At 41.0% G+C, this 25,178-nt stretch overlaps 1 protein-coding gene across 1 annotated transcript in view; it reads left to right on the top strand.

Moving 5' to 3' along the window:
- Nucleotides 1–25,178, top strand: part of Csmd1 (CUB and Sushi multiple domains 1) — a 1,525,237-nt gene that overhangs the window by 1,294,640 nt on the left and 205,419 nt on the right. The window contains exon 26 of the mRNA XM_028766288.1: nt 6,985–7,187. Within this exon, the coding sequence (XP_028622121.1) occupies nt 6,985–7,187 (203 nt within the window). The remainder of the gene's footprint in view (nt 1–6,984; nt 7,188–25,178) is intronic.

Here is a 25,178-nt window from a genome sequence, read left to right as displayed (position 1 = left end):
TCCCTTGTTCTTCTCTCTGTTTGCTTGTTCCAGTCCAGTCTCCCTCCACATCCATCTTCAGCTGTCAATGATTCTCTTTCTCTTTCCTAGGAAGATGTGTCCCACAAGTCCCTTACTGTAAACCTAACCCCTATGGTTCTATTGGATTGCAGCTTGCTTATCCATGACTTAACAGCTAATATTCACATAAAAGCAAATACATACCATATTTGTCTTTCTGAGTCAGGGTTACCTCACTGGGGATGATTTTCTCTAGTTCCATTTATTTGTGTATACAGTTCATTCCTTTAAAATGGTTCAGTAACAGTCTATTGTGTAAGTATACCACATTTTCTTTATCCATCATCTGCTGAGCGATATCTAGGTTGTTTCCAATTTCTAGATATTACAAATAGAGCAGCAATGAACATAGTTGACAAAGTGTTTTTGTGTTAGGATAAAGCACCCTTTGGGTATATGCCTAAGGGTGATATAGCTGGATCTAGATCCATTTTCCTGGGGAGTTGCCACACTGATTTCCAAATAGGTTGTGCAAGTTCACATTCCCACTAGCAATAGATGACTTCTCTCCTTCCTTCACATCGACGCCAGCATGAGCCGCCATTTGTTTTACTGATTTTAGCTATTCTGAGGAATGTAAGATGAAATCTTAGAGTAGTTTTGATTTGTATGTCTCTGATGACTAAGCATGTTGAGCATTTCTTTAAGTGTTTCTTAGCCATTTTAGTTTTCTAGCTTGAGAATTCTGTTTAGATCTGTACCCACTTTTTTAATTGGAGTTTTTGTTTTCTTGATAGCTAGTTTTTGAGTTCTTTATAAAATTTTCTCATTAGCTCTCTATTGGATATGGAACTGGTAAACGTATTTTCTCATCTTGTAAGCTGCTGCCTTTTCCAAATGATGGGATCCTTTGCCATGAAGAAGTTTCTCCGTTACATGAGGTCCCATTTACTAACTCCCGACCTTAGTGCCTGGGCTATTATGATGTTCTATACAGAATTATTTTTTCTGTGCCAATAAGCTCAAGGCTATTCCATGTTTTCTCTTCTATCAGGTCCAGTGTTTCTGGTTTTATGCTGAGGTCTTTGATCTGTTTGGAGTTGATTTTTGTGCAGGGTGATAAGTATGGACCTATTTGGATCTTCTACATGCAGTTGTCCAGTTTGACCAGCACCATTTGTTGAAAATTATGTCTTTTTTTCATTATCTATTTGTGGCTTCTTTATCAAAAACCAAGTGTGTGGGTTTATGACTGGATATTCAAATTGACTTCATTAATCAATATGTCTGTTGGTGTGCCTACCGTAGAAGGGTTGCTATGCTCTAGTAGAGATCGTACTCTGGCTATTATTGATTGTATTTTAAAGATAGTGTCCCAGCATCTGTGTTTGAGATTATTGGAATTCTAGGTGCGGATATCTTGTCTTTGTTGAGTGGCTGTTTTGGTCTTTAGTTTCTGTTGCCTTCTCTGGTCCTTAGGAAGGTATAGCCACTGGAGGTTATAGGTATAAAGTGTTTAATGGAAGTGTGTAGCCACCCGAGCTGCCTCACATTCTGGGGGCCACTTTATAAAGTCCTGTTCTGCTGCTCCGGTGGGTCAGGGCCTAGCAAGAGAGAGAGAGAGTCGGGGCGGAGACGCGAAGAATGGAGACAAGACAGGGAGTCTGATCAAGTCTCTTCAAGTCTCCTTATTGGAAGGAAATCCTGGGTATTTATACCCTTTATCACGTGCCTTGCCCTCGTGGACAAGCACACTTGAAGGCACTACGTCATGTGCCTTGCAGCGCGGATATCACGTGCACCTAGCTAGCAGTGTGGAGACGATGTGTGCCTAGTAGTGTGGATATCACATGTGCCTTGCAGCTGGAGGCACTAAACAGCAAAACAAGATATGTGAGAAAAACAAGATGTTTATCAGAATGTGCTCAGCTGTTTCGGGCTGTTGAAAACAAGTCTCTTGTCAGGGTCTGTGGCTCAAGATGGCTGCAAAGATGATAGCCGCTTTCGGCTAGGTGTCGGCTCCCAACAGAAGTGGATACATTGGAATGGCGGTGGGCTAAAAGTGAGGCCTGGGGGATCTATAGGGGTGAAGAATGCAGGATGTTCCCTTAGGATCTGCTTAGTCCCCTGAGAATGAGGTAAAAGAATGAGAAGAGGCCATAAGAGTTAGTCTGCTACAGAGCAGGGGATGAGACTGGGAACTGGATATGGAGGAGAGGAGGAAGAGTAAAGATAAGCTCACCCACTTGCTTCACTGCTTTCAGGCATGGCCAGTGGGCTCCTAGAGAAAGCCTTCTGGAATTGGGGGCTGGGCTACAGATTTGAGTTGCAGGTGCCTGTTTACTCTTCATGCTCTACAGCAAAGAATGCAGATGGTTAGTGTGAAATCTGTGACCTTCCTGAAGGATGCCAGAAGCAGACCCATGCTCCCTATGGAAATTCTACAGGAAGACCCTGAGGGCCTGGCAGATTCTAATATACTTTGTAAGGTAGCAAAACGATGGGACAGAGGGTACAAGGGCTGTTGTGAGTTTAAGGCCAGCTTGGGCTCCATAGTGAGTCCCAGGTAAGCCCAGGAGAGTGCGAAATCTTGTCTCAACAAACACATCAAAGAAAAGAGATAGTAAAGAAAATAAATATAAAAAAAAACTATTATTTCTGGATATCATTGAGTAGAAAAATAACTGACAATTTTTTTTCTGTTTGCAATACAAAGGAAATTACTCTTTATATAATAACTATCTTAAAATGATATGTTGTAAATAGCTTCCAGAGCAGAAAAAATCAATAAAGAATGAATTGATCTAATTTTTTTAATAGTCTAAAGCAACCCATCCATCAAAGAATGAAGAAAGCAAACAGAGAGAAGAAAAAAAAACATAGCTGAACTTTGCAGTCCACCTCATTTACATACTAGTTTAAAAATGTGTGATTATCCAAATGAGCAGAGAGGAATAACTTAATAAGATTTTAATCTTTGTTATGAGAAATTAAAGACCCAGAAATACAACAAGCATGTCCACGGTATAAGTGGCAGGTGTCTTTTTATTTTTACTTTTTTTTCTAATTCAGCAAGATGATAGATCTGTTAAGTCTCAAACATTGGGACAAATCCTGAGATGTCTATTTAACATATCAAAGCAGACCTGGGCCTGGCATCCCTCTGTCCCAACCTGTTACATAGTCCTCCTGGCTGGTATGCCCCACCCTCAACCCTTGACCCTAACTTTTCCAGCCCAGGTAAGTGGTCTGGACTTCCTTTCTCCAAGCTGCCCTTCCTCCAGAGGCTCTTTGCTATGTAATTTAGCCATTTTGGTCACCCAGCCGTCTTTTATCTTTTGTGTTCTTGGCTTCTTTCCTTTTCTCTAGGCTCTTCCAGATGTTTTTGCCCCGGCTATGCTCTCTCTTTTATCTACAATAAACTTTCTCCTCCACCATCCCTAGGCATAATCATGTCCTTTCCTTTTTATTTATATTTTTTATTTGACGTCAACACTAATTAGGAAAATAAAGGGCACGTTGTGCAAATGAGCAAATGCCTGTGATCAGGTAATGTGTTGGCTATGATTCTGTCCCTGCCTGTGAACATTGGTGGCTTCATCTTGTCTTAAGATTTAAAATCATGCATCAGAGGAATCCAGACTTCCTCTGGAGCCTCTTTCCATCTCAGAGCTGCTGTGCATTTCCCTCTGCACAAGTCTGAGGTCAGAAGTCCAGCCCAGAGATTCCACTCTTCTAAGCCACACAGGTACCAACCTACTCCCTTTCTCAACTGGCCACTCCAGACTTCTTGGTTTTGAGGCTAAAATCTTAAATGTGCCTTGCACACTCTTTCCCACAACCCCTCTGTCATGTTTTGCTACCTTACAAAGTGTATTAGAATCTGCCAGGCTCTCTGGGTCTCTAATCTGGAACTTTCATAAGGAGCATGGATCTGCTTCTAGCATCCTTCAGGAAGGCCATGAATTTAATCTGTCTGTATTCTTTTGTCTATAGCATAAAGTATAAATAAGGACATTTTCACAGCTGATGATGAAGTCATTGTTTCAAAATCACCTGACCTGATACTTCACCCTGCCAGAAGGTTAAAATACTTAACATACCCAGAAAGGTCCCTCTTCCTCCTCACCACCTCCCCTCCCTCTCATTTCTTCTCTGGTCTTATGACTTTCACTCTCTGTCTTTGTCTCTGAATCCCTCCCCCTCTCTCTCCCTCACCCTCCCTCTCCCCCCTCTCTCTTTCTCTCTCTTTCTTCCCACCTCCTTTCCTCCATCCCTCCCTTCTATACTTCTCTTCTCTCCCCCTTCATCTCCCTCCCTTCTCTTCCTCCCTCTCCTCTCTCCTCTGGATTCTTGGGTCTTCTCCAAGGTAGGAGAATTCTGTATTGGGTTTTTGTTTGGTAGAATGCATCTACCCCTTCAACCCCCATGTGACTATTTCAGGGCTTCTGGTTTCCTCAAGTCTCTATACATACCTCATACTGCCATGTGGCTTGTCTTCTTTACCCCAGGCCTAAGAATCTCACCTCTCCTCTCCTTTCCCCATTTTATCCTCATGATATACTAGAATGTGATATTTTTTGTTTATTCTTGTTGCTGGGCATTTCAATTGCAATGCAAAAGGTGATGGCTGCTTCGGTAATTCAATGACTTCTATTGTCTCAGAGATGGTCTTTGTATACTGCTGAAATTCTACAAATACTGAGTTGCTCAGCTACTTTGAAGAAAAACTGATACACACACACACACACCATAGCCAATCTTATTAATCATCAATGGTCACAATTAACTGGAACCCCTCCATCTATTTTTTGTCTACACACATATCACATGTACTGTTGGGAATTGGCAAAGATGTTAAGGGCCTCAGTACATCATTACAAGACTAGAAATAGAGTCATAGGGAGGGCAGAGTGGCTAGGTGTTTGTTAGTGAGTAATGTCAGGTCTCCAAAGGCTCTTCAATGGCCATTCTAAAATATCCAGTGTAGTACTGTATTCTATTTTGAATGTGTGTGTGTGTGTGTGTGTGTGTGTGAGAGAGAGAGAGAGAGAGAGAGAGAGAGAGAGAGAGAGACCTTGACTAACTGTGCTGTAATGGAGGAAGGGAAAATGAGCATGCTTCTGGGCCTTTGAAGTAATTAACAGGGGAATGGAGAGATGGCTCAGTGGTTAAGAGTGCAAACTGCATTTGCAGAGGACCAAAGTTCTGTTTCTAGCACCCATATCTGTAACTGCCCTTCTGCCCCACATTTGGGGGCCACTTTGTAACTGCCCGAGCTGCTCCTCCAATCTGTGGGTCAGGGTCTAGCAAGAGAGAGAGTGGGGATGGAGGGGCAAGAGATGAGCAGAATGGAGACGAGACAGAGAGTCTGTTCAAGTACCCCCTCTATTGAAAGGAAATCCTGGGTATATATAAGCATAAGCAGGGGACTGCAGCTGAAGACACTTTACCACGTGCACCTTGCAGCTTGGGTCAATAAACAACAAAACAAGATATGTAAGAAAAACAAGATATTTATCAGAGTGTGCTCAGCTGTTGCGGGCTGTTGAAAACAAGTCTCTTGTCAGGGTATATGGCTCGAGATGGCTGCAAAGATGATAGCCGCTTTCTGCTCAGTGTTGGCTCCCAACACACATCGGCACCCTTACTCTACCTATTGCTCCAACTCCAGGACATCTGACATCCTCTTCTAGCCTTGGCAAGTTCCTTAAATCGCCCGTACATGCACAGGAACACACGTGGATTCACATAAATTAAAAACAAATTTTAAATTAAGAGACTCTATACTTTTCACCCATGGAGACTCATAATTCCAAATGTAAAGTTGAACTGAAAATGGTGTAGACACATAACAGTTTACATGGTTCTACCTGCTTGCTTTCCATTGAACACATGGGTGTCCCAGGGACTCATGGATCTCTACACACTAGCATATTTGGGAATGTTGAAAGTATAAATGAGAATATCACAACATACAGTGAGGGATTTTGGAACAAGCAGGTAATTGGCTAATAGTATAGAGGAGATATATAGGTGTACCCATAAAATTTTATTTAAAGAAAAAGAGTTAAAACAGGCAAGACAAATTATTGATTAGATAAATGCTGAGAAATAAATTCTACCATATTCTATTCTTTATAATATCTTGTACCACCGTACACTACATATTTTATTTCTTTACCCAGGTGAGATGTACTAGTCCTTTGTATATATAATATGTGGGAAACAATGTAGTTGAGATTCACATATAGCTCTGGGTAGGTCAGCTATCGAGATTGTGTCTGTAGCACAATCCATGAACAATAACCAGTAAATGAAAACCTATAAAGAACTCGCTGGGGGAAAAGCCTTTTGCTGGCATTTTAGCTAAATTCTTCTATTTGTCCGTTGTCATTGCGAGCTTCCTCGAGCATAAAGATGGCTCTGGGAAATACCTGAAAGTCTAATATAAGCACGCTAAAGGTGTTATAAAGAAGAGAATTTATATTGGAAAGTTCTGCTTTTGTGGTGGTGTCTCAAATAATGTACTAACTCTGAAGATAAAATTTACCCAAACAACATCAGAACAGACTGTTCAGAGAGAGACTTCTGCAAGTCTTTCTCCTGATGCGTGTGCTGCCACCAAGTGGCATGTCAAGACCAACATTAATAAGAAGAAGCTAGTGTACCGAGGTTATTTGCTGTGTGTGCTCTGGCTGAAGTTATAAAAACGATCTAGCTGTCTTGGGGTGAAGTGTTGTGTCCTTGACAGACAGATTAGCCTCCTGCTTGACTCTCTACAGTGGTGACCGATGTGTTTGTACAGTGCTATGTTTTGAACTGCTCGGACCCTCATTTTTCTTTGTCAGATGCTTGGAGAACACATTTGATGTGAATGTGAAATGGGCAGGTGGTCAGTACAACCTTGTGGCTAGGATGACTCCTTCTGTTGAGGGCCAGTGTGATTCTTACTGAACACAGAAGCTCTGCTGTCTCTTGCAGCCTCCACTTCATTGTGTTTGACACTGAAACGGCTCATGACATCCTCAAGGTCTGGGATGGCCCAGTGGACAGCAACATCCTGCTGAAGGAGTGGAGTGGTTCAGCCCTACCAGAGGACATCCACAGCACCTTCAACTCCCTCACTCTGCAGTTTGACAGTGATTTCTTCATCAGCAAGTCTGGCTTCTCCATCCAGTTCTCCAGTAGGTGCAAACATGGGTTTCTTGTTTGAACACCAGGGCTTGCCAGGGGCAGAGAATTCTGTTCATATGTGAGTGAGAAATATTTCCTTAGCATAAATTGAGTCTTGGAAAGGATGTATTATAAAGGAGAAAGGATCTTTATGGTTTTCTTTTTTAATTAAGAAGGAAAAAGACTTCTTGTCTCTGACTGGGTTCATATCCAAGGTCCCTATGACAAAAGACAAACAAACAGGATGCATGCATTGCATGTATTGGTTTTGTGTGAGCTGGGAACCTAAGGAAAGAGGGCAAAGCTTGGGTGGAAGCCTGTATCAGAGCAAAGGGTGTGGCCGGATAGTGGATGGGGAGAATCCCATGAGCCCTGCTGGGTTAGAGTCTTCCCTACATCTCTGCATGCCTTCCTCTGCATATTGGAAAAACTGTTTTGGCAGGGGAGTCATGTGACTAACCTTACTGGAGGATTCTTATGTGAGTGCCTCAAGAGATGGAAAGGCAGGAGTTCACAGGGGTTCTTTTCTCAAATGCTAGAGGCTGTACTGAATGGTGGTGTGTCCTTAGTCTATCATTGTCAAGAGAACAATTGGCTTAGGAATGTGTGTGTTACCAGGTAGGGAAGCTGGAGGGAAAAGAATGACTTCATAGTTTTCACCTGGAGAGTGATTATTTAGGCAGCAGTGGAAGGCAGGTGATCACAATATGGGGAAAGTGGAGTTTGTGTCTGGGCTTCTCCCAAACCTGGCATTGACTCTGGCTTCTCTAACTTCCTCTTAAGCCTGTATGGGACCTCAGGTACCTGCTGACAAGGGTTAGTAAATGCTTTCCTTTCCACTTCCCAAGTGTCTGCATCCTTCCTCAAGCTCAGGCTTGACATCACTAATAGAGTAGCCTCTGGTGAACTATTACTGAGAGGCACATTCCTGTACTTGAACTCTTAGGTACTTAAGATAGGCGAATCCACTCTGCCCCGTTCGAATCCCATTCGAATTGCTTACTCAGAAAGATGGGATTGATACACTCTGTGGCAGTTCAACCTTTTAGTACCTTCCAAAGAGCATCAGATAGAGGTGCTATGTAATTCGGTAACATCGAAAGGAGTTCTGCTAATATACATGTGTCCACGAACTTTGTCACTTGGCAGGTTGGTAGAATTCTCTGTTAGGATTTACATAAGGAAATTGGCTGAAGTCAAGTTAATGCTTTAAGGGGTCATCCATGAAATCCAGGATTCAGACTCCCCAGTTTCTTACTCTGGTGTCCCTCTGATTCGAGATGACAGTTCACAAACACATATCTCTATTTTATTTTAATTATCATTTTCTTTTATACTTTTTTGTTTGTTTGCTTGTTTTTTTTTTTGAGGCAAGGTCGTAAATATGACCTTGAACTTCTGAACTTCCTGTTTCTATCTCCCAACTGTGATGATTGCAGGTATGAATTTATGTGGTACTGGGGTTGAAGGGGACATTTCATCATGCATGCTAGGCATGTATTCTATGGAGAGAGCTTTGTCTGGTCAGTGAAATCTGTCTAAAGAAGCTCCCTCCTAGTGCCTATCCTAGAGAGAGAGAAAGAGAGAAGGGGGAGAAATGGAAAGAAAGGAAAGAAGAGAGGGGGAAGGAAGGAAGGAAGGAAGGAAGGAAGGAAGGAAGGAAGGGAGGCAGGGAGGGAGGGAAGAAGGAATGTCTTTTAGTTTGGTATCATGCACTTTTGCTTTCTGTTGTATAAAATCATCCTTTGTTTTTGGAATATGCAGTAAACCAATTGGTAATCAGTATACTTTATTTAGCAAACTGAAAAATCCACAGGGTCAGAGGTGATATGCTCTGTATTTTTACCTTCTCTATATTTACATTTTTAACAGACTGTTTTCTACATTATTTTTAAGTTCACTAAAAAATTAAAGAGAAAGTACAGAGTTGTCATAAATATCCAGTCCCTCAGCTCCTAACACACTGATTTCCCCACTGTCTATCTGAAGAGTGGCACTTTGTCAGTCTATGAACCCAGTTGATATGTCATTGTCACCCAGGACTCCATTTGATGGCAGCACTTGCTCCATCTGTTGTCAGAGGTTAGGCCAATGGTAAATACACATAGCTACCATCACAGTGTCTTTCCAAATAGTAATTACTTTGTGTCTGGACATGAACTCTCTACTCTCCCCCTTTTTGCCAAACCCCATTTCTTGGACATTCCTGATCACCTCCCACCTTGAGTTTTTTTTTCTCAAATGTGGCACAGCTGCAGTTGGGCATCACACAGCCCTTTCCCACTGGGCCTCTTCCTCTCTGCAGCACAGTTAAATCTCATCTATGGCTTTCAAGGTGGTGCATCATACTTTAAGAGGTGAGCACAATCTATTACGGGAAGACCTTTGAGTTTAAGAATCCATCATCCACCAAAATGAAGGATGTCTCACCAACTTCCAAGTTTGGGCAACTATGAATATGACTGCTGGAAACTTCTATGTGCAGGTTTTGGATGGATATAAATTTTCAGTGCAGTTCGGTAAACATCTCAGTGCTCAGTCACGTGGGCTGGGGAGACTTCACACTATAACAAGCCTTCTCTCAGGTTTTAAAAAAATGTTTCTATTTAGAAAGGTATTATCCCTAAGAGCCCTAATTTTTCTACCTTCATTCATGATTCGTATTCAAAGAATATATTCCTACTTTAGGATAAAAAAAAGGCAATTTTTGAACATCATAGATACTTTTCCTCCATCCATATAATAATTTAATATACTTCAGGAGTATGATTGTAAAAATTAAATCTACAGACATTTATATGGAAAAGGAACTTTATAATTTCGTTTTGCAATATTCTCATGTGTATTACTTAGCAATATGTAGAATTATAGACAATAACCTGAGTGTTGTCAATTCTATATGATTTAGCAGAGTCCTTACATGTCCTCCAATTGTCTTGTTCTTGTTAGTAAACCTCCAGGTGTATCATCTATGTGGATAAATGTCATGTTGGATATTCTCTGTCTCCCATTGGTTTTGTTTTGAGGTAGGATCTCACCATGTAGTTCTGGCTAGCCTGTAACAAGCCATCTTCCACCTCCCTGTGCTGGGGTTAAATGTACTTCCACATCTAGTATCAGACTTTTTCTAGATATCATCTTCAAGTCTGTAGAAAAATCAGGATATAAAAACATGGTATGGACTGTGACTTAGAAATGTTGGCCTCCTGTTTAGGCTTGGAATAAGACGAGTATGATTCTGTCTCTATGCTTGTGGCTTTGTTGGTCTAGAATAGCAAAGAAAGTTGCCATGTTCAAGGCTACATTCCTGAAAGAAAACAGTGTGATTTTCAGATACAGAGATAGCACAGCAGAGCAAAGATAACTTTGAAAGCTGGGGATAGCATAGGGTGCACAGAAGCCACATCCAGACAGAAGAGCATATACAGCACAAGAGGCCAGGGCACACAAAGAAGAGCATGGGCGCTTGTCTGCAACCATAATGGAGGAAGGATTGAGGGACCTGGAGAGGATAGGGAAACTACAACACCCACAGAATCAACTAACCTGGGCTCTTGGAGACTCCCAGAGACTGAACTACCAACCAAAAACCATATATGGGCTGGATCTAGGCCCTCTGCTCATATGTAGCAGATGTACAGCTTGGTCTTCATGTGGGTCCCCAAAAAACGTGAGTCGGGGTGAAGTCCCTAACTTTGTCACCTGTCTGTGGATCCTGTTCCCCTAATTGTACTTCCTACACCAGCCCCAGTGGGAGAGGGTATGCCTAGTACTATAGTTACTTGATGTCCCAAGGTGGGTTGATTCCCTGGAAGAGACTCCCTCTTCTCAGAAGAGAAGAGGAGGGGGGAAGGGAGAAGAGGCTGAGTGAGGGAGGACTAGGGAGGCTACAACAGGGATGTAAGGTGAATTATGCAATTAACTAATTAATTGGGAAAAAGGAGAGCACTCACAAGCATATCAGAACAAAACCAACCAACAAGGAGTTAGAGCAAGCATGGGAAATATAAGAGATATAGGCAAGGCATACAAAGTGCCAGAACAGCAGCATAAAGCTAACATCTCAGGCATAAAATGAGGTGGGTGCTCTTACTACAGGCTTTGAAAGTGATGTGGGACTTGTGGGTAAGAAGACAAGCCAGGAGCTGCTTCATTCTGGGCCTATGAAGGAGACAGTCAAAATGAAAACACACACAAACACACACAACAAAGCAAACAAACAAAACAAAAGCTCAGTTCCAATGAAGGACAAAGATAAAGGAATTCAGAAACCCAAAAAGGATGGAGAATGCTACTTAGGACCTGCAGTGTACAGTAAGAAGTAGGGTATAGACACAGATGCAGCCATGTTCCTAGCAGAGGAGGGGAAGCAAAAGCCATTTGTAGCATCAGTTAGTTTCTCCTTGCTCTGTGTCTTGTGTTGCAGAGAAAATCTCTCAATAAATCACAAGAGTGATTCAGACCAACAATCACACAAGTTACAACATAGAGACACACAACATGAGAAGATCAGCATTCATGACAAAATGACTCTTCTTAAAGACTCTAACTTCTTAGTTACTACAGGCAAGGAACCCAACACAGGGAACATACCAGATGCAAGTCTCAAAAAACCTTCTGTAGACAAGATGCATTCAAGCCAGGGTCTAGAGAGAAAGGTCAGTAACAAAGGAAAAGTCATTGAATTCAACAACAACAACAACTTGATAATATTTTTAAAAAATCAAATAGAATTTTTGGAACAAAACTTTTGACACAGCAATAAACACTATGAAAAAGATAAAGAATAGGAAAAACAGGGTGGGAGTATACTCAATACTCTTAATCATATAAGTGAGCATGTTCCCAATATCTAATAATTCAAAGATATGATCAAGACACCAAATTTGAGGATCCATGGTCCAGAATAAGCTGAAACACTAAAGATACAAAAAATCAACTCAATGAAGTTCTCCAAATCTGGAGAAAGAATTGTCTATCCAAATATCTCAAATAGGTATGACAAGAGAAGAATTTCTCCCCTCAAATTGTAGTCAAGTTATAAGTACAACACAAAGAAACATTAAAGACAACAAGAGAGAAATCACCACCTTACCTACAATGGTGGAAACTTCAGCTTAATAACATCAGCAACTAGGAAAGCATGGGATGATCTAATTTAGGCCTCAAAGGAAAGTAGCTGCCAGCCAAGATTGCTGTATCTAAAAGAGCTTATAAAATTGATAGAGAAATGAGAGCATTTAAAAACTAGCACAAGCTCCAACAATTCATGATCGTCAAACCAGCACTGCAAAAGATTCATACGGGAATACTATCCATAGAGGAAGGAGACGGTCTCAAGCATTTGAGCACAGGAAAGAACAAAGTTCATGAGTGGAATGTCTGAGCAAATGAGATCCAGAACAGAATCTATCATGTCCACCATGATAACACAGCAGAGCCATGAGAAGCTAAAGACCAATCACCTGACTATGTTGGTCAGGTCCTTTCAAAGAATATGACTGGTAGAATGAGCTATACATTCAAGGGGTATTTTATTAGATTGGCTTCCATGATATGGCCCAGACAGTCCAACAGTGGCCATCTTATACTGGAGAGGTGAGGGGTATGGTAGTTGATCAATATTTGATGCAGCAGTTCTAGTTTGGTACTGATAGCCTGGGAGACTTCTAGAATGCCTCTGATCATTGGGCTACCTTGGAAGACCTACCTTGATCTTCTCTACCTTGGAAGACCAAAAGGCTGTTTCTTGTATCAGTCAAAGGATACAGAAGCCACAGGATAAGTGAAGCTTCCAGAATGAGATATAATTAGGCAAAAACCAATGATTTTGTCTATTTTCTTTTAACTGGGCTGCTTCTAGAAGGTGCTATCCACATTCATGGTGGCTCTTCCCTCTTCAAATAATCTAATCAAGAAAATCTCTCATAGGAATCCTGATGTTTTGTACAGTTACTATATCTTCTTGACAAATGTTTTATCCCTCCTGAGTAATATTGATTTGATATCAACTTGATCAGATATCAGAAGTGGCTGTAATGGATTGTTGTTGGTTTCTGTTTACAAGGTAGTCTTCCATTCTTTGACTCTCATTCTATGGGTGTCTTTAGCAGTGGGGTAGGCTTCCTGGGAACAATAGATATTTTATCTTGTTATTGAGTTAAAGTCTGCATCTCTTTATTGAGCCAAGGCCAAAAGAATAATCCACAGAGCCAATCAAGCACTGAGATAATTCTTTGAAAAATAAGACTGAAAATTTCCTGGCAAAAATAACAAGAAGAAAGGCAGAAAAAATACCAAAATTAATACTAAATCACAGTGGAAAATGGGGAGGTTATTACAGATTCCAATAAAATCCAAAGAATCTCTAGGGAGCAATTTGAAAACTTGTATTCAAAAACTGGACATTTTAAACTTCATGAATGAATATCTAAACACAAAGGTTTTACCTAAATTAAAACAAGATGATATAAACAGGTGAAACAGAAGGAAATAAATCATCAAGACTGAAGCAATAATTAAAAGTCTTCTCACAAAGAAAAACCCAAAGCCAGATGGATTCTTTGATGAGCTTCAAGAAGACCTTAACACCAATGCTACTTATGCAGCTCCACAGATAGAAAGAGAAGGAACACAACCAACCTCTGATTAACATAGTGTTAATACTGCACCTGGATAAGGCCACAGTAACAAAAAAGTAAGCTAATAACTAATGTACCTAAAGTACATAGATACAGAAATTCTTAATAAAAGTCTTGCAAATCAAATTCAAGAACATATTAAGGTCATACATCACAACCAAATTGATTTTGTTCCAAAGATAGAAGTGTTGCTACACAGAGAGAAAGCTGTAATTATGCTTCAGAGATATGCACTAAAGGGCAAAAGTCTTGCTTGTTCCTTGGCTATTTGCATCTATTCTATTGCTAATTCCTCAACCTAGAACTGACCTTAATACTTGTATGTAATTAAAATGGTATAAAAGCAAAAAGGAGGGGGGATGGGATGGGGGTTTCTAAGGAGGGAAAATGGGGAAAAGGGATGACATCTGAAATGTAAATAAATAAAATATCTAATAAAAAAAAGAAATCAATTCAAAGTTCATCAAAGGCTTCAACTAAAATATATGAAACAGAGACAAATATAAGACTTCATGACATAAGCAAAGACTGTAAATATGACCCCAATAACATAGGAGTTAGTCTCATGAATTGACAAGTGGGATTACATGAAATTCAAGTCTCCACAGGAAAGAGTCTGCAGCATGAAGAAATAGCCCCTAGAATAGGAATACCATCTTGCCTGACTACACATTGGCGGGTTAATCTCAAGAGTGTATAAAGAGTTACATTTTTCCTAAGGTTGTAGCATAGAATCTTAAGATCTGTTTGGTACTTCTAGTTTTGTGTTTGTTTGTTTGTTTGTTTGTTTGTTTAATCTTCTACCTGATTCATATGGAATTAGAGGTACTAAACCACCCATGTCTTCCCAAAAGAATCCACTAGGGAGAAATAGCTAGCACATATTTTTATGCTATACAGGTGTTTAGGTTATTTTCTTAATACATAATTGAGATATAATATATGCCAGGCAAATTACTCTTTTAAATTTTACAGGTCAGTGAATTTCAGAATGCTAAAAGCATACAGTCAGGATGACTACATATAACATAATGTTTATTGGTCCTTACGTTCTCTTCTTTTTACCTAATGATCATGTATCTTATAGTCAATAGAATGGCATTTTCTACATATTTTAAACTGGAATTGTACAATCTGTGATGTGCTGTGGTTTGCCTTTCATTTTGTACAATGTCTTCTTGACTCATCTTTGTTTTAGAATAAGTCAGTATTTCATTTCTTTTCAGATTTGAAGAAACAAAAATGAATTACATTCTTTAAAACTCTAATTTAAAGACAAGCTAACGAACTAAACTGCTCTCTGAAGAAGATATCCAAATGGCCAGCAAATACGTAAAATGTGTTCAGTATTCTTAGTTCTCAGGGAAATACAAAATAAAACCTCTTTGCGTCTCCATTTCACCTTAGTCAGAATGGCTAATGTTAAAGGACTTTAACCTGTAATGTAGCCATTCCATCTCCTGCAGATGAGGGAACTCAGCCTCTTTTAGATGTCTCTCCAGATGCCTGAGAAATCCCCACCCACATGTAGATTTAGTGGTGAGGAAGCATCAAACACAGCTGTGAGGAGGAGCTTTCTCTCCCAGGCTGCTTCCTGCTGTGTCTCCTTGTTCTGAGTGCTGAAGAACACAATCTGCTCTTCCACACAGGGTATGCACCTCTGTTGGCCTTCCCCATGTTGGCCTCTTACAACTTTGTTTTGTGCATCAGTGTCTACTAAGTGGAGGCTAGTCAAAAACCCAGGGGGATATTTTCCTTTTATAAACTTATTCATTTTTTAAACAAGCATGAATTTTCCCATTATTGATAATTTTTAAAATTATTATTAATGGTCATTTTCACCTGCCTTAAAATAATGCTATGTGTCTTGAGCTCAGGTGGTTGAGTGCTTGTCTATCGTTGATGGAGGCCTGGGTTCGAGTCTCCTCACTGTATAACTGAGCATGGTGGTGAATATCTGTGATTGTAGCACCTGTAGATGGAAAAGGAAGGGCCAGGAAGGTCAAGACCATCCTGAGCTACCTAGTGAATTTGAGAGCAACCTGAATTACAAGAGACCATGTCTCAAAATAAAATAGAATTGGATAGGATGTGATAGAATGGAAGTTAAAAATAAAAGAAAATACAAATATTGAGGTAGGAACATTGTCCCCCTAGCTGCTGCTGCTGCTTGAGTGTGTGAGTCAAGGCCCCTAAGGAAGAAGAAGGTGCCATATACTTCTTCATTTCATGTAGGACAAAATTTCCTCCTCAAGCAGATGAGCTATGAGTTCTAGGAAGATATCACCCATCAAATGTCCTTTGTCCTGCCTGCTTAGCATAGCATGTAAAATGGGGACATTCTGAGGGCTGCAATTATGCTCACTGTAATCAGCCAAACACTTGCCGTTACTGTGTAATTACCATTTAATCATGCATGAAACACAAGAAAATGGAGTTCATTGACCCAAACTGACCTTCCTTCATGGGTTAAGTCAACTTGGACTGTTGGACTATTTCTCCAGTGCCTGACTAGAGCCATCAGCGTTTGTAATCTGAGGGAATGCTGGGAGTAGCTTTGCAAGATCTGACTCTGTCGGATCAATTTCTTGATGACTCACAGCAGTGACTGAGGGCTACGTGACTGGTCTCTCTAATTTACTTTATTGAAAGATAATTTAATAGCCGTGTTTTCATTTAAAAGTAATTGGTTGTTTACAACAGGGGGAGCCTTTGGCCCTGCTAATTGCTGAATGGGGTAGGACTGCATTATGGGTGAGAAACCGTTAGAAACTGTAGGCTTGCAAGCTGAATTTCCAGATAAAGATATCCTGTACCAAGTAGTTTTGTAACCACAGTGATTGTCTGCCTCCTCAGAACCTTCTAGAGTCTTGTAGAGAGCAAACTGCACAGTAGTGTACTACTACTTGTGGACAAGTCATGGCTAAAGAGAAATGAATCATCCTTTTAAAAATCCTTATTTTATTTTATGTGTGTACACCTGAGGGTATGTATGTTTATCACATGTGTCCAGGAGCCTGCTGGAAAGAAGCTGTTAGAAGGGAGCATCAGATCCTCTGGAGTGAAGTTCCAGGTGGTTATGAGAGCCACTCTGGGTTCAAGAAATCAAACCTGGGTCCTCTGAAAGTGCAGTTAACAGTCTTCACTGCTGAGTGACCAGTATCATCTTTGATGTGCCAAGTCACATGGCCTCTGGACTAGACATGCACAACATGTGCATCGAGTAATGGAGACAATGACAATGACGTTCTTGATCCTAATATTGAGAGATGCTGAAGTGTTAGCTGTGCTTCTTTCAATCAACAGTGTTTATATCAAATGAGGGGTAAGCAGTGTCACTCTAAAGCCCACCTACTTTTGTTTCTACCTCTGTTACCCAGTGGTTCCTAACCTTCTTGTCACATACAGCCTGCAAGTCTTCCTGGCATATATCCCTGTCATGTAGTTTCCTAATCAGCTTCTTGCAGAAGTGATGCTGAGGTCTCCCCGGTGTGGAACACTCTACTGCACTCATGTTACTAATCATATATGTCCTCATCTTGCCCCTCCATGTCAGTCATTCACAGAGTCCCTCCTCTCCTCTGCCCTGGATATGTGCATGTCTTCTCATGTGAGGAACCGCCTGGGGCTCCCTGTTCCCTTTATTCATATTGTCATGGAGTCAGTACCTTCTTCATGGAGCTTAGACAAAGATACACAAGAGGTGCAGCTATAGTTCATGTCTGCTTTGTCAGCTTGTAAGATGCCAGTTAATTAACTTCACATGGGCATCTGCATGTATCTCAAAAAAAAAAAAAAAAAAGAACACCAACCCTTGAGACTCTACATGCCAATGGCCTGAATTTCCAACAAGGCTAAGGGCCTGGTGGTCTCTGTTCCACAGCTACCTTATCCCAGTCCCCAACAAAAAGATCAGTTCATAGTACTAAGCCCAATCACATTGACTTTGGTCTTAGGAAAACATTTTTTTTAACCTCAGAGAGCAAATCAAACCAAGCTAATCCTATATGGGAGAGCCTCTAAGTTGCCAGTTATGGTAGAACGTGAGCTTACTGCTCAGAAGAGATTCTGAGTTGGCTCTGAGCTAAGAGTGGTGAGCCCAGGTTCTCCTTTTCTGTCTTCACTCATGCTCCATGTCCTGCTTCCTGGCCTTTGACCCTACACATTATTCTCTCTGGAATTCCCTGTTCCTCTATCACCCAGTCACTTCTCCCGCCCGCTGGGATGCTCACTTCCAAATTGCACATAACTACCACTCCTATGAGGAAACCTCAGAGCAGTGGGAGACTCCTTTCTATGAATGTCATCCTTCTCCTTCAGACAGTCATGACGATCATTCCTTCTGTTCAGAGAATAGTGACCTGATACCTAGACAGCCATCTTTACCACCTGGCTCCTACCTGACACCTGATGGCATTTTGTCTTCACTTTTTCATCCAATGCATGTCCTTGGGCTAATTTGTTCTCATTCCTTACTTTCTAGCTATTAGTTCTGATGATGCTATGGTTTTTCAAAGTGCGTGTTTGTTTCAAAATTCATGGTTGTTACTGAGCTCTGATTACCCAGAAACCCTCCCTTAATGAGACATATGTGAACTTGCATCTTAGAGGAGCTTGAAGACGTGTCCCCCTAGAATAATGCACATTCTTATTCAGATGGTTAAAAATCACCAAGGATATAAGTCTAGGTGATATATTGGGCAACATGTGAGAGATAGATAGATAGATAAATAGATAGATAGATAGATAGATAGATAGATAGATAGATAGATAGATAGATAGATAGATAATGTGTGTGATATATGTGTGTGTATGCAGCTTTCACACTAGTTGCAAAGAAAGTAGGGTGTGTGTGTGTGTGTGTGTACAAATTAGTAGCATGCACAGTATACACGTAACTATAGGTATAATAAAGTCCACTTGCATTTACTATGGACTGTGTAAGAGCAGAAGCAGAGGAATCTCAGGTGTAGATGCACACTGCTCACGGTTATGTAATCTTCAGACTAGGCAAAATGAGCCCACTCCTTGTGACTGGGCATGGCTCCATTTGCCGCAGCCTGTAACCTCAAGTACGTATACCAGATTCCATTAGCATCTGTCTCCTAGTTAATTAGGCTAAATTAGGACTTAACACTCTTTTTACTGCTGCACAGTTTTAGCAAGCATGCCCACAAAGGTGGGGACACAAAGGCACTTTGATGTGTTTCCTCCAAACACTGGATTGTGATTACTTATTCTCAGCTCTGGAGGCACGCTGACACCAGGGAAGCATTTTGTGATAAACGATTCAGTCCGCGGTTCTCAAATTAGATTTCCCCCTCTCTTTGGCCTCCTGCTTCACAACACTCAATTCAAACAGACAACAGAGCGATTCTCCTGATGCCTGCTTGGCAGGACAGCCACAGTCCTGCAGTTTTGACTGAGAAGCGGGAGAACAGTAAAAGCCTGAATAGCGTGTTGCTGTGCCAGGGTTACTGGGCTGGTGGATACTTGCATGCTGCTAGCAGCTAAGGTGATGAACCTCCTGACATTGCGAACCGAGCACCTGTTACTAGTGACACACAGGGAGATTTCAGGATGCTTAATGGAAGTCATTAATGATTTCCCCACCTCTAGTCCGTCTCTGTCAATAAAAGCATTGCCATTGCTTGGAGCAACAAGGAAGCTGAGAATCAATTTAACTATAATAAGAGACATGAATAGATGTTTTCAAGAGGGTCTTTGCATAAGAGTTAACATTTTCAGGTGTTTTGATTTTATTTGTTATAAAGAGAGTTAATCTAAAAAAAAAAACTGAACAAAGGACCTTGTAGTTCATGAATATGGAAATCTAATTTGAGGGCATTTAAAATTTTAATTTCTATTGAGCGTAAAGCATTTTAAAATAAGCTTAAATACCATACAGATTTTAAACACCAAAAAGCAAAGATATTTAACTTTCTAAAAGTTCTTTTATTTTTGATGTGATGAGATGAAACTTACTAATTAATTTTTTTATCTCTGCATATTTATAGCTGCCCTTTTGTGAGATGCTTGCTTGAGTTTATAATGGCTACGGGCTGTCAGCAATGCACAATGGTTCACATCTGTGAACATGGCGTGGAGAAACCCACTTAAAAGAATCAGCTGTTAGTCTCTTGTGTCCCCGTGTTTGACAAGATCTAATTTGATTAGCCACATTGTGTCCTATGTAGAAGACATCACTAGATTTATTTCCAAGAATAGAACGATAATGGCTCACATGTTGAGCTCTGATACATTTTCTTTCCATGACTTACTGTGTCGTGTTTGAGATAAATAAAGAGCTAACATTACAATGTATAAAAGATGACATTATAATATAACTATGAAACATGGTTAAACAAGAGGAAAATTATAAGGATAGTTACAAAAGGTTAAATAACAGCTGAATTCCAAAGTAGAAAGAGATGTACATGTGTGGGGTGTGCACAGGAGAGGAGTGATACAGCTTAACAGCTATATCAGCAACCTTCTGGAAGAGTATATTCTCTCTTAATTATCTTCAAACATTTTCATGGGATTCCTACTGGGGTCTTGCCTTTAATGAAATTTGTATGACTATACTATGAAATCAGAGTGATTCATTTATTTCTTGAAGTTTTCCAGTTATAAAGCTTGTTATACTTATCTGTATGATCTGATACAGAGATCATATACAGATACTGTAAAGCATGTTTTCATTGCCAATAAGTATGTATCAATAGGCAAGATCACAGAAGCACATTCACACAGCATTAGAGCAATGGCTCAGCAGTCAAGAACCTTTGCTGCTCTCACTCAGGACTAGAGTTCAGATCCCAGTACCTATATGGGGGTGGCTCACAACAGTCTGTAACTCCAGTTCTAAAAGGCCCAATACCCTCTTTTGGCATCTGTGAACACCTAGCAACTCCAACATACACATGCATGCACACAGCACACACACAGAAAGAGAGAGAGAGACAGAGAGACAGAGAGAGGGGGGAGGAAGAGAGAGAGGGAGAGAGGGAGAAAGGAGAGAGGAGAGAGGAGAGAGGAGAGAGGAGAGAGGGAGAGGGAGAGGGAGAGGGAGAGGGAGAGGGAGAGAGAGAGAGAGAGAGAGAGAGCACATGGAGACATAGACACAGACAGACAGACAGACAGACAGAAAACCCCAAACCTATCCCCTATACACATACACACCAATACCCTCCCAGCCCCTCACATACATCCATAAAAATAAAACCACATCTTAGAACAAAAAGAAACAACATAATTTACCATGTGGAAATAATAGCCCTGGTGAGGCCATGTCCTAAGTATACCTAACACTATTTGTACCAGTGTCCCTGTCTACACATGTATCTTAATACTTCCCTTTCCTCTCACAAGCTAAACCCTTTTGTGTTCTAGGATGTCGTACACATCTATCTGGGGAATCCTTGTCCTTTTACTTATTCATCTTGTCTTTCTTCTGGCTTACAGCACTAGCCTCCTGGGTAATAGGAATTGTGTTAACTGGAACAGGCTTTTGTGTGGTTTGATGTTCTTTAAATGCTTATTATCCAAAAGAAAGCAGCCACCATGACCTGCTGTGAGCAGAGCTTGTGTCTCTTCAAATCTGTCAACAGTTACAGGAATTTTACAACTTGAAACTACCAGAGCTTCTACCACAAAAGAACATTCAGAAAGGCAAGATTTGTGTGACAAGTTCAGGAAACTTTGAATTTTTAAATTAAACATGTGTATGCATATGATTTCCTGTAATGAAAACTACATGCAGCAAAGCAAGTACTCAATATGCATGGCCAGGCCGGTCACACACACACACACACACACACACACACACCTAGATACTTACTGCACCGCCACACAAGTCCCATCATGTGTATGTGGCTTTCTGAGTGTGATCTATTCTGAGGTAGTTTGAGACTCAGTGGTAGAGTTAGGTGTATGCCCTTTGTGTGGAGAACCATACAGTGTTTGCAAACTTACCCACAACTGGTTGCCTGAGGTGATGGGTCTTGGGAGGAAGTTAAAATGGCCATCTGGGGTACCCTAAAGGAGACAGAGATGATCTGCCTGCTCATAAACCTGGTGTCAACATCTGTTTCTGCTCTTTGTCATTTTGATTATTTTACCATATTGTGGAAGGCTCAGGCAGTATCCAGCTCTGTGGTTTCCCTTGTTCCCCGTGTGACTCTGTGGAAACTGACCTTAGTGTCTCTAGTCAGCAGTTGAATTACTCAATGCAGGGGCTGTAACAGTTTGCTTCAGCATACTTTAATCATGCATGTGGAAGACCATGTGGGTTATTTTCTGTTCTGGACTATTATGAGTGGAATCCCTTTGACCTTGGTCATTCTGCTGAAGCTTCCAGGAAGAATGACTCCTCCTTGAACATTTGGGACCTAGAACCCTCATGCCTCTCACATTTCTAGGTACCCTCATTCCTTCACTCAGGAGCTATCTCTCTCAATTTGCATGGAACCTCATCCTCAGGTCAGAATCTAGTTGACTAACTGACGTTATATTGTTTTTAGACTGGAATATGAAATGTGATGGAAGGCAGGTTGGAGCCTTCCTCAACTTCTCATTTCCAATGTGTGGTACTCTGTCAGGACACTTTGTGGACCTCCTTAAACCAATAGAGAAGAGGACCCTCCTCTTCAAACCACACAGCCCTCAGCTGCCCAACCTCTCCCTTGCTTCTGCTGTAGTCACCCACAAAGCTCCCCAGTTCTCTCCCACTTCACAGCTCCTCCATGGTGCATTCTGATTATGGCTGTATCTCTCTCACATTAAATTCAAGTCCTATACCATACTCAGAGCTCAGACAAAACCAAGATCCTTTCTACCTGAGGGCACACCCCCTCCTCGATCCCAGCTTCTTCCCTGTCCTCTAATCACCTTCCCCTACACCCAGCTCCAGGTACCCTTCCACTCTCGAGGGAGTGAAACCCTCTCACCAGTTAGAGTTAAAATGGATACAGCATGTCTTCTGGGCCACTGTCTTGGCACTTACATGGCTTGTCCACTCATAATTACCTTAAGGGGCCTTCTTTAAAGAGCTCATTGGGAATCACCAGGTTCCAGAATGTTCCATTACCCTTGGGCCTGATGCATGGTGTTCTCATTTGCTGCTGTAATCCAGGTAATTCACAATTAGTTTGAAGAGACAAAGATCTAGAATCTGAGGCTGCAAAGGTTAAGGCCATAGAACTTGCCTCTGGTAAGTTTCTCCATGCTGCTCCATGACAAAGGCTGAAGAACAGAGGAAAATATGGAAATGAGGCCAGCCCTGGCAAGATGACTGACAGTGCTAACCTAGGATGAGAGATCTCTCTGTAACATCTCACAGGCCATCATCAACCTAAGGAGATAGAGATCTGCTCTGTCTGTCTCTGTCTCTCTCTGTCTCTGTCTCTATCTCTGTCTTTCTCTGTCTTTCTCTCTCTCTCTCTCTCTCTCTCTCTCTCTCTCTCTCTCTTTCTCTCTCTCTCTCTCTCTCTGTGTGTGTGTGTCTCCCTCTTTCCCTTCTCTCTCAGTTTTTCTTTCTCTTCTCTCTCTTTCTCTTTCTTTCCACATCTTTTAGTAGACCTTATATTTACTTGATTTGACATTTTTGCTTTTACTCACCCACATAAATCTAAGCTCTACAAGGAGAAACCTTTTTGTTTTCTTCTTAGTTCTAGTATACCTCAGCATATAGTGGGTTCTCAGAATATTATGAATAGCTTCCTAGCCTAGGAGAATGAGTAAAAATACAACTCACTTCTTTCTCTTTTTAAAAAAATAATTTATTTATTTTTTCTCAAATCGTAATTCATTCACACAGGGGTTATAAACACAAAAAGGCAGGATGTGGGGAAGGGGATGACACTGGAGTTTGGGTGTTCAGGGGGAATACAAATATCTTTCAGAACCGGGTATAGGCTGGGTGAAAGTTCAGGGGACAGGTCACTGTGACTCTGCCTATGACTCACTTGTCCTTATCTAAGTTGGTATTGTCTGTCAAGGCTACCTATTTACAAGGTCTATGACTACTCGGGCTGGTAAATTTCCACAAAAGCTGCCTGTTTACAATAGTGTATAGCCATCTGTTTCAATGTTGTTTCACAGAGACCCAAGACTTGGTGTTAGTATACATGTATGACAGGACTATTGCTGATTTTAGGCCTATGGCTGATTTTAGGTCTTCAGTGTGTAATCAGGGCTGCCCCTGACATCTCTTCCCTTCTCTAAGTATAGAAGGGCTGTGGCAATTCTAATCTTACGAAGGTGGGGATAGAGGCCTGACCTTCAGTAATTGAAGGGGACCTTGTAATGGCTCCGGTCCCCCTGTCTTTGTCCAGTGAGTCATTAGGGCCATACCCATCCTGATGTCTTTTTCCTGGAGAGGGGATACTTTCAACATCAACCCCTATGCAGTCAGCCTTGTCCCTCAGGGAACCCAGAGAGATATTTTTAATTTTTATTTATATTCCTTTGCAGTGCTTAGCCTCACAGCCTAAGCAAGAATTCAGATCGCCAGTCAGAGGGGATTCTGGGTGGCCCCTTTCTGCTTGTACAACCCATTTCTAAAACGGACCAATTTTCTTTTTGCATGTTACTAAGCTTTGAGAAATATGTACATCTTCTTAGTTGACATACTATCTTTGTGTTTGTCAAGAGTCATAGGGAAATGTTGCAGTATGGACCCTGTCCTGGGTGGGACTGCATAAGATGATAACTTTGGTTGAGAAGCATGCAGGGCTATTCTTTGATAAGTAAGAAAATTAGAGATACACTCATCTGATGCAGCGGCCCTTGATATTGACAATTCAAGGGTGGCCAGGGGACAGAGGTCTTGTAGGGTTGATAATTGAAAGCTACTGTCAAGGCTGTTGAGAATAGAGAACAAGATAAAGACACTACAGATGATTCCTTGGTGGTTGTGAATGAACAAGACGAGAGTAAAGAATAAGAATGGATGAATACATAGGGTGAGAAGGAATGATCAGATGGGAGTAGAGCTTTTCCTCATGCATAGACTAAATCTCAAAGGCTGTGTGTTCGTATCTGAAATATGGTAGATTGTTCAGTGGCAATTCAGCACTGGAGAAGAAAAGTTCACAATTCACCTACCATGACTGAGATGGGTAACATTTGGTTACAGAGTGTGTGCTTATTTTTTTGCTGGATCACATTTTATATAATAATCTGTGTCCTACAATATGCTTTGTGCATTCCAATAGTAGTCTGTAATAGAGTATAATTTCAGTGATAATCTATGTCTTGTTTGTAAATTTTGCTATTAATTTTAACTTTAATTTACCTGATTAGCTTGGCAATAGTACTTCCAATATATTCTCAAACACGTTATACAAATGCAGGTTA

Source organism: Grammomys surdaster, unplaced genomic scaffold (assembly GCF_004785775.1).
Source record: "Grammomys surdaster isolate TR1022 unplaced genomic scaffold, NIH_TR_1.0 167, whole genome shotgun sequence".
Lineage (NCBI taxonomy): Eukaryota > Metazoa > Chordata > Mammalia > Rodentia > Muridae > Grammomys > Grammomys surdaster.
Note: the sequence above shows the minus strand (reverse complement) of the source record. Positions and strands in the feature narration are given on the sequence as shown.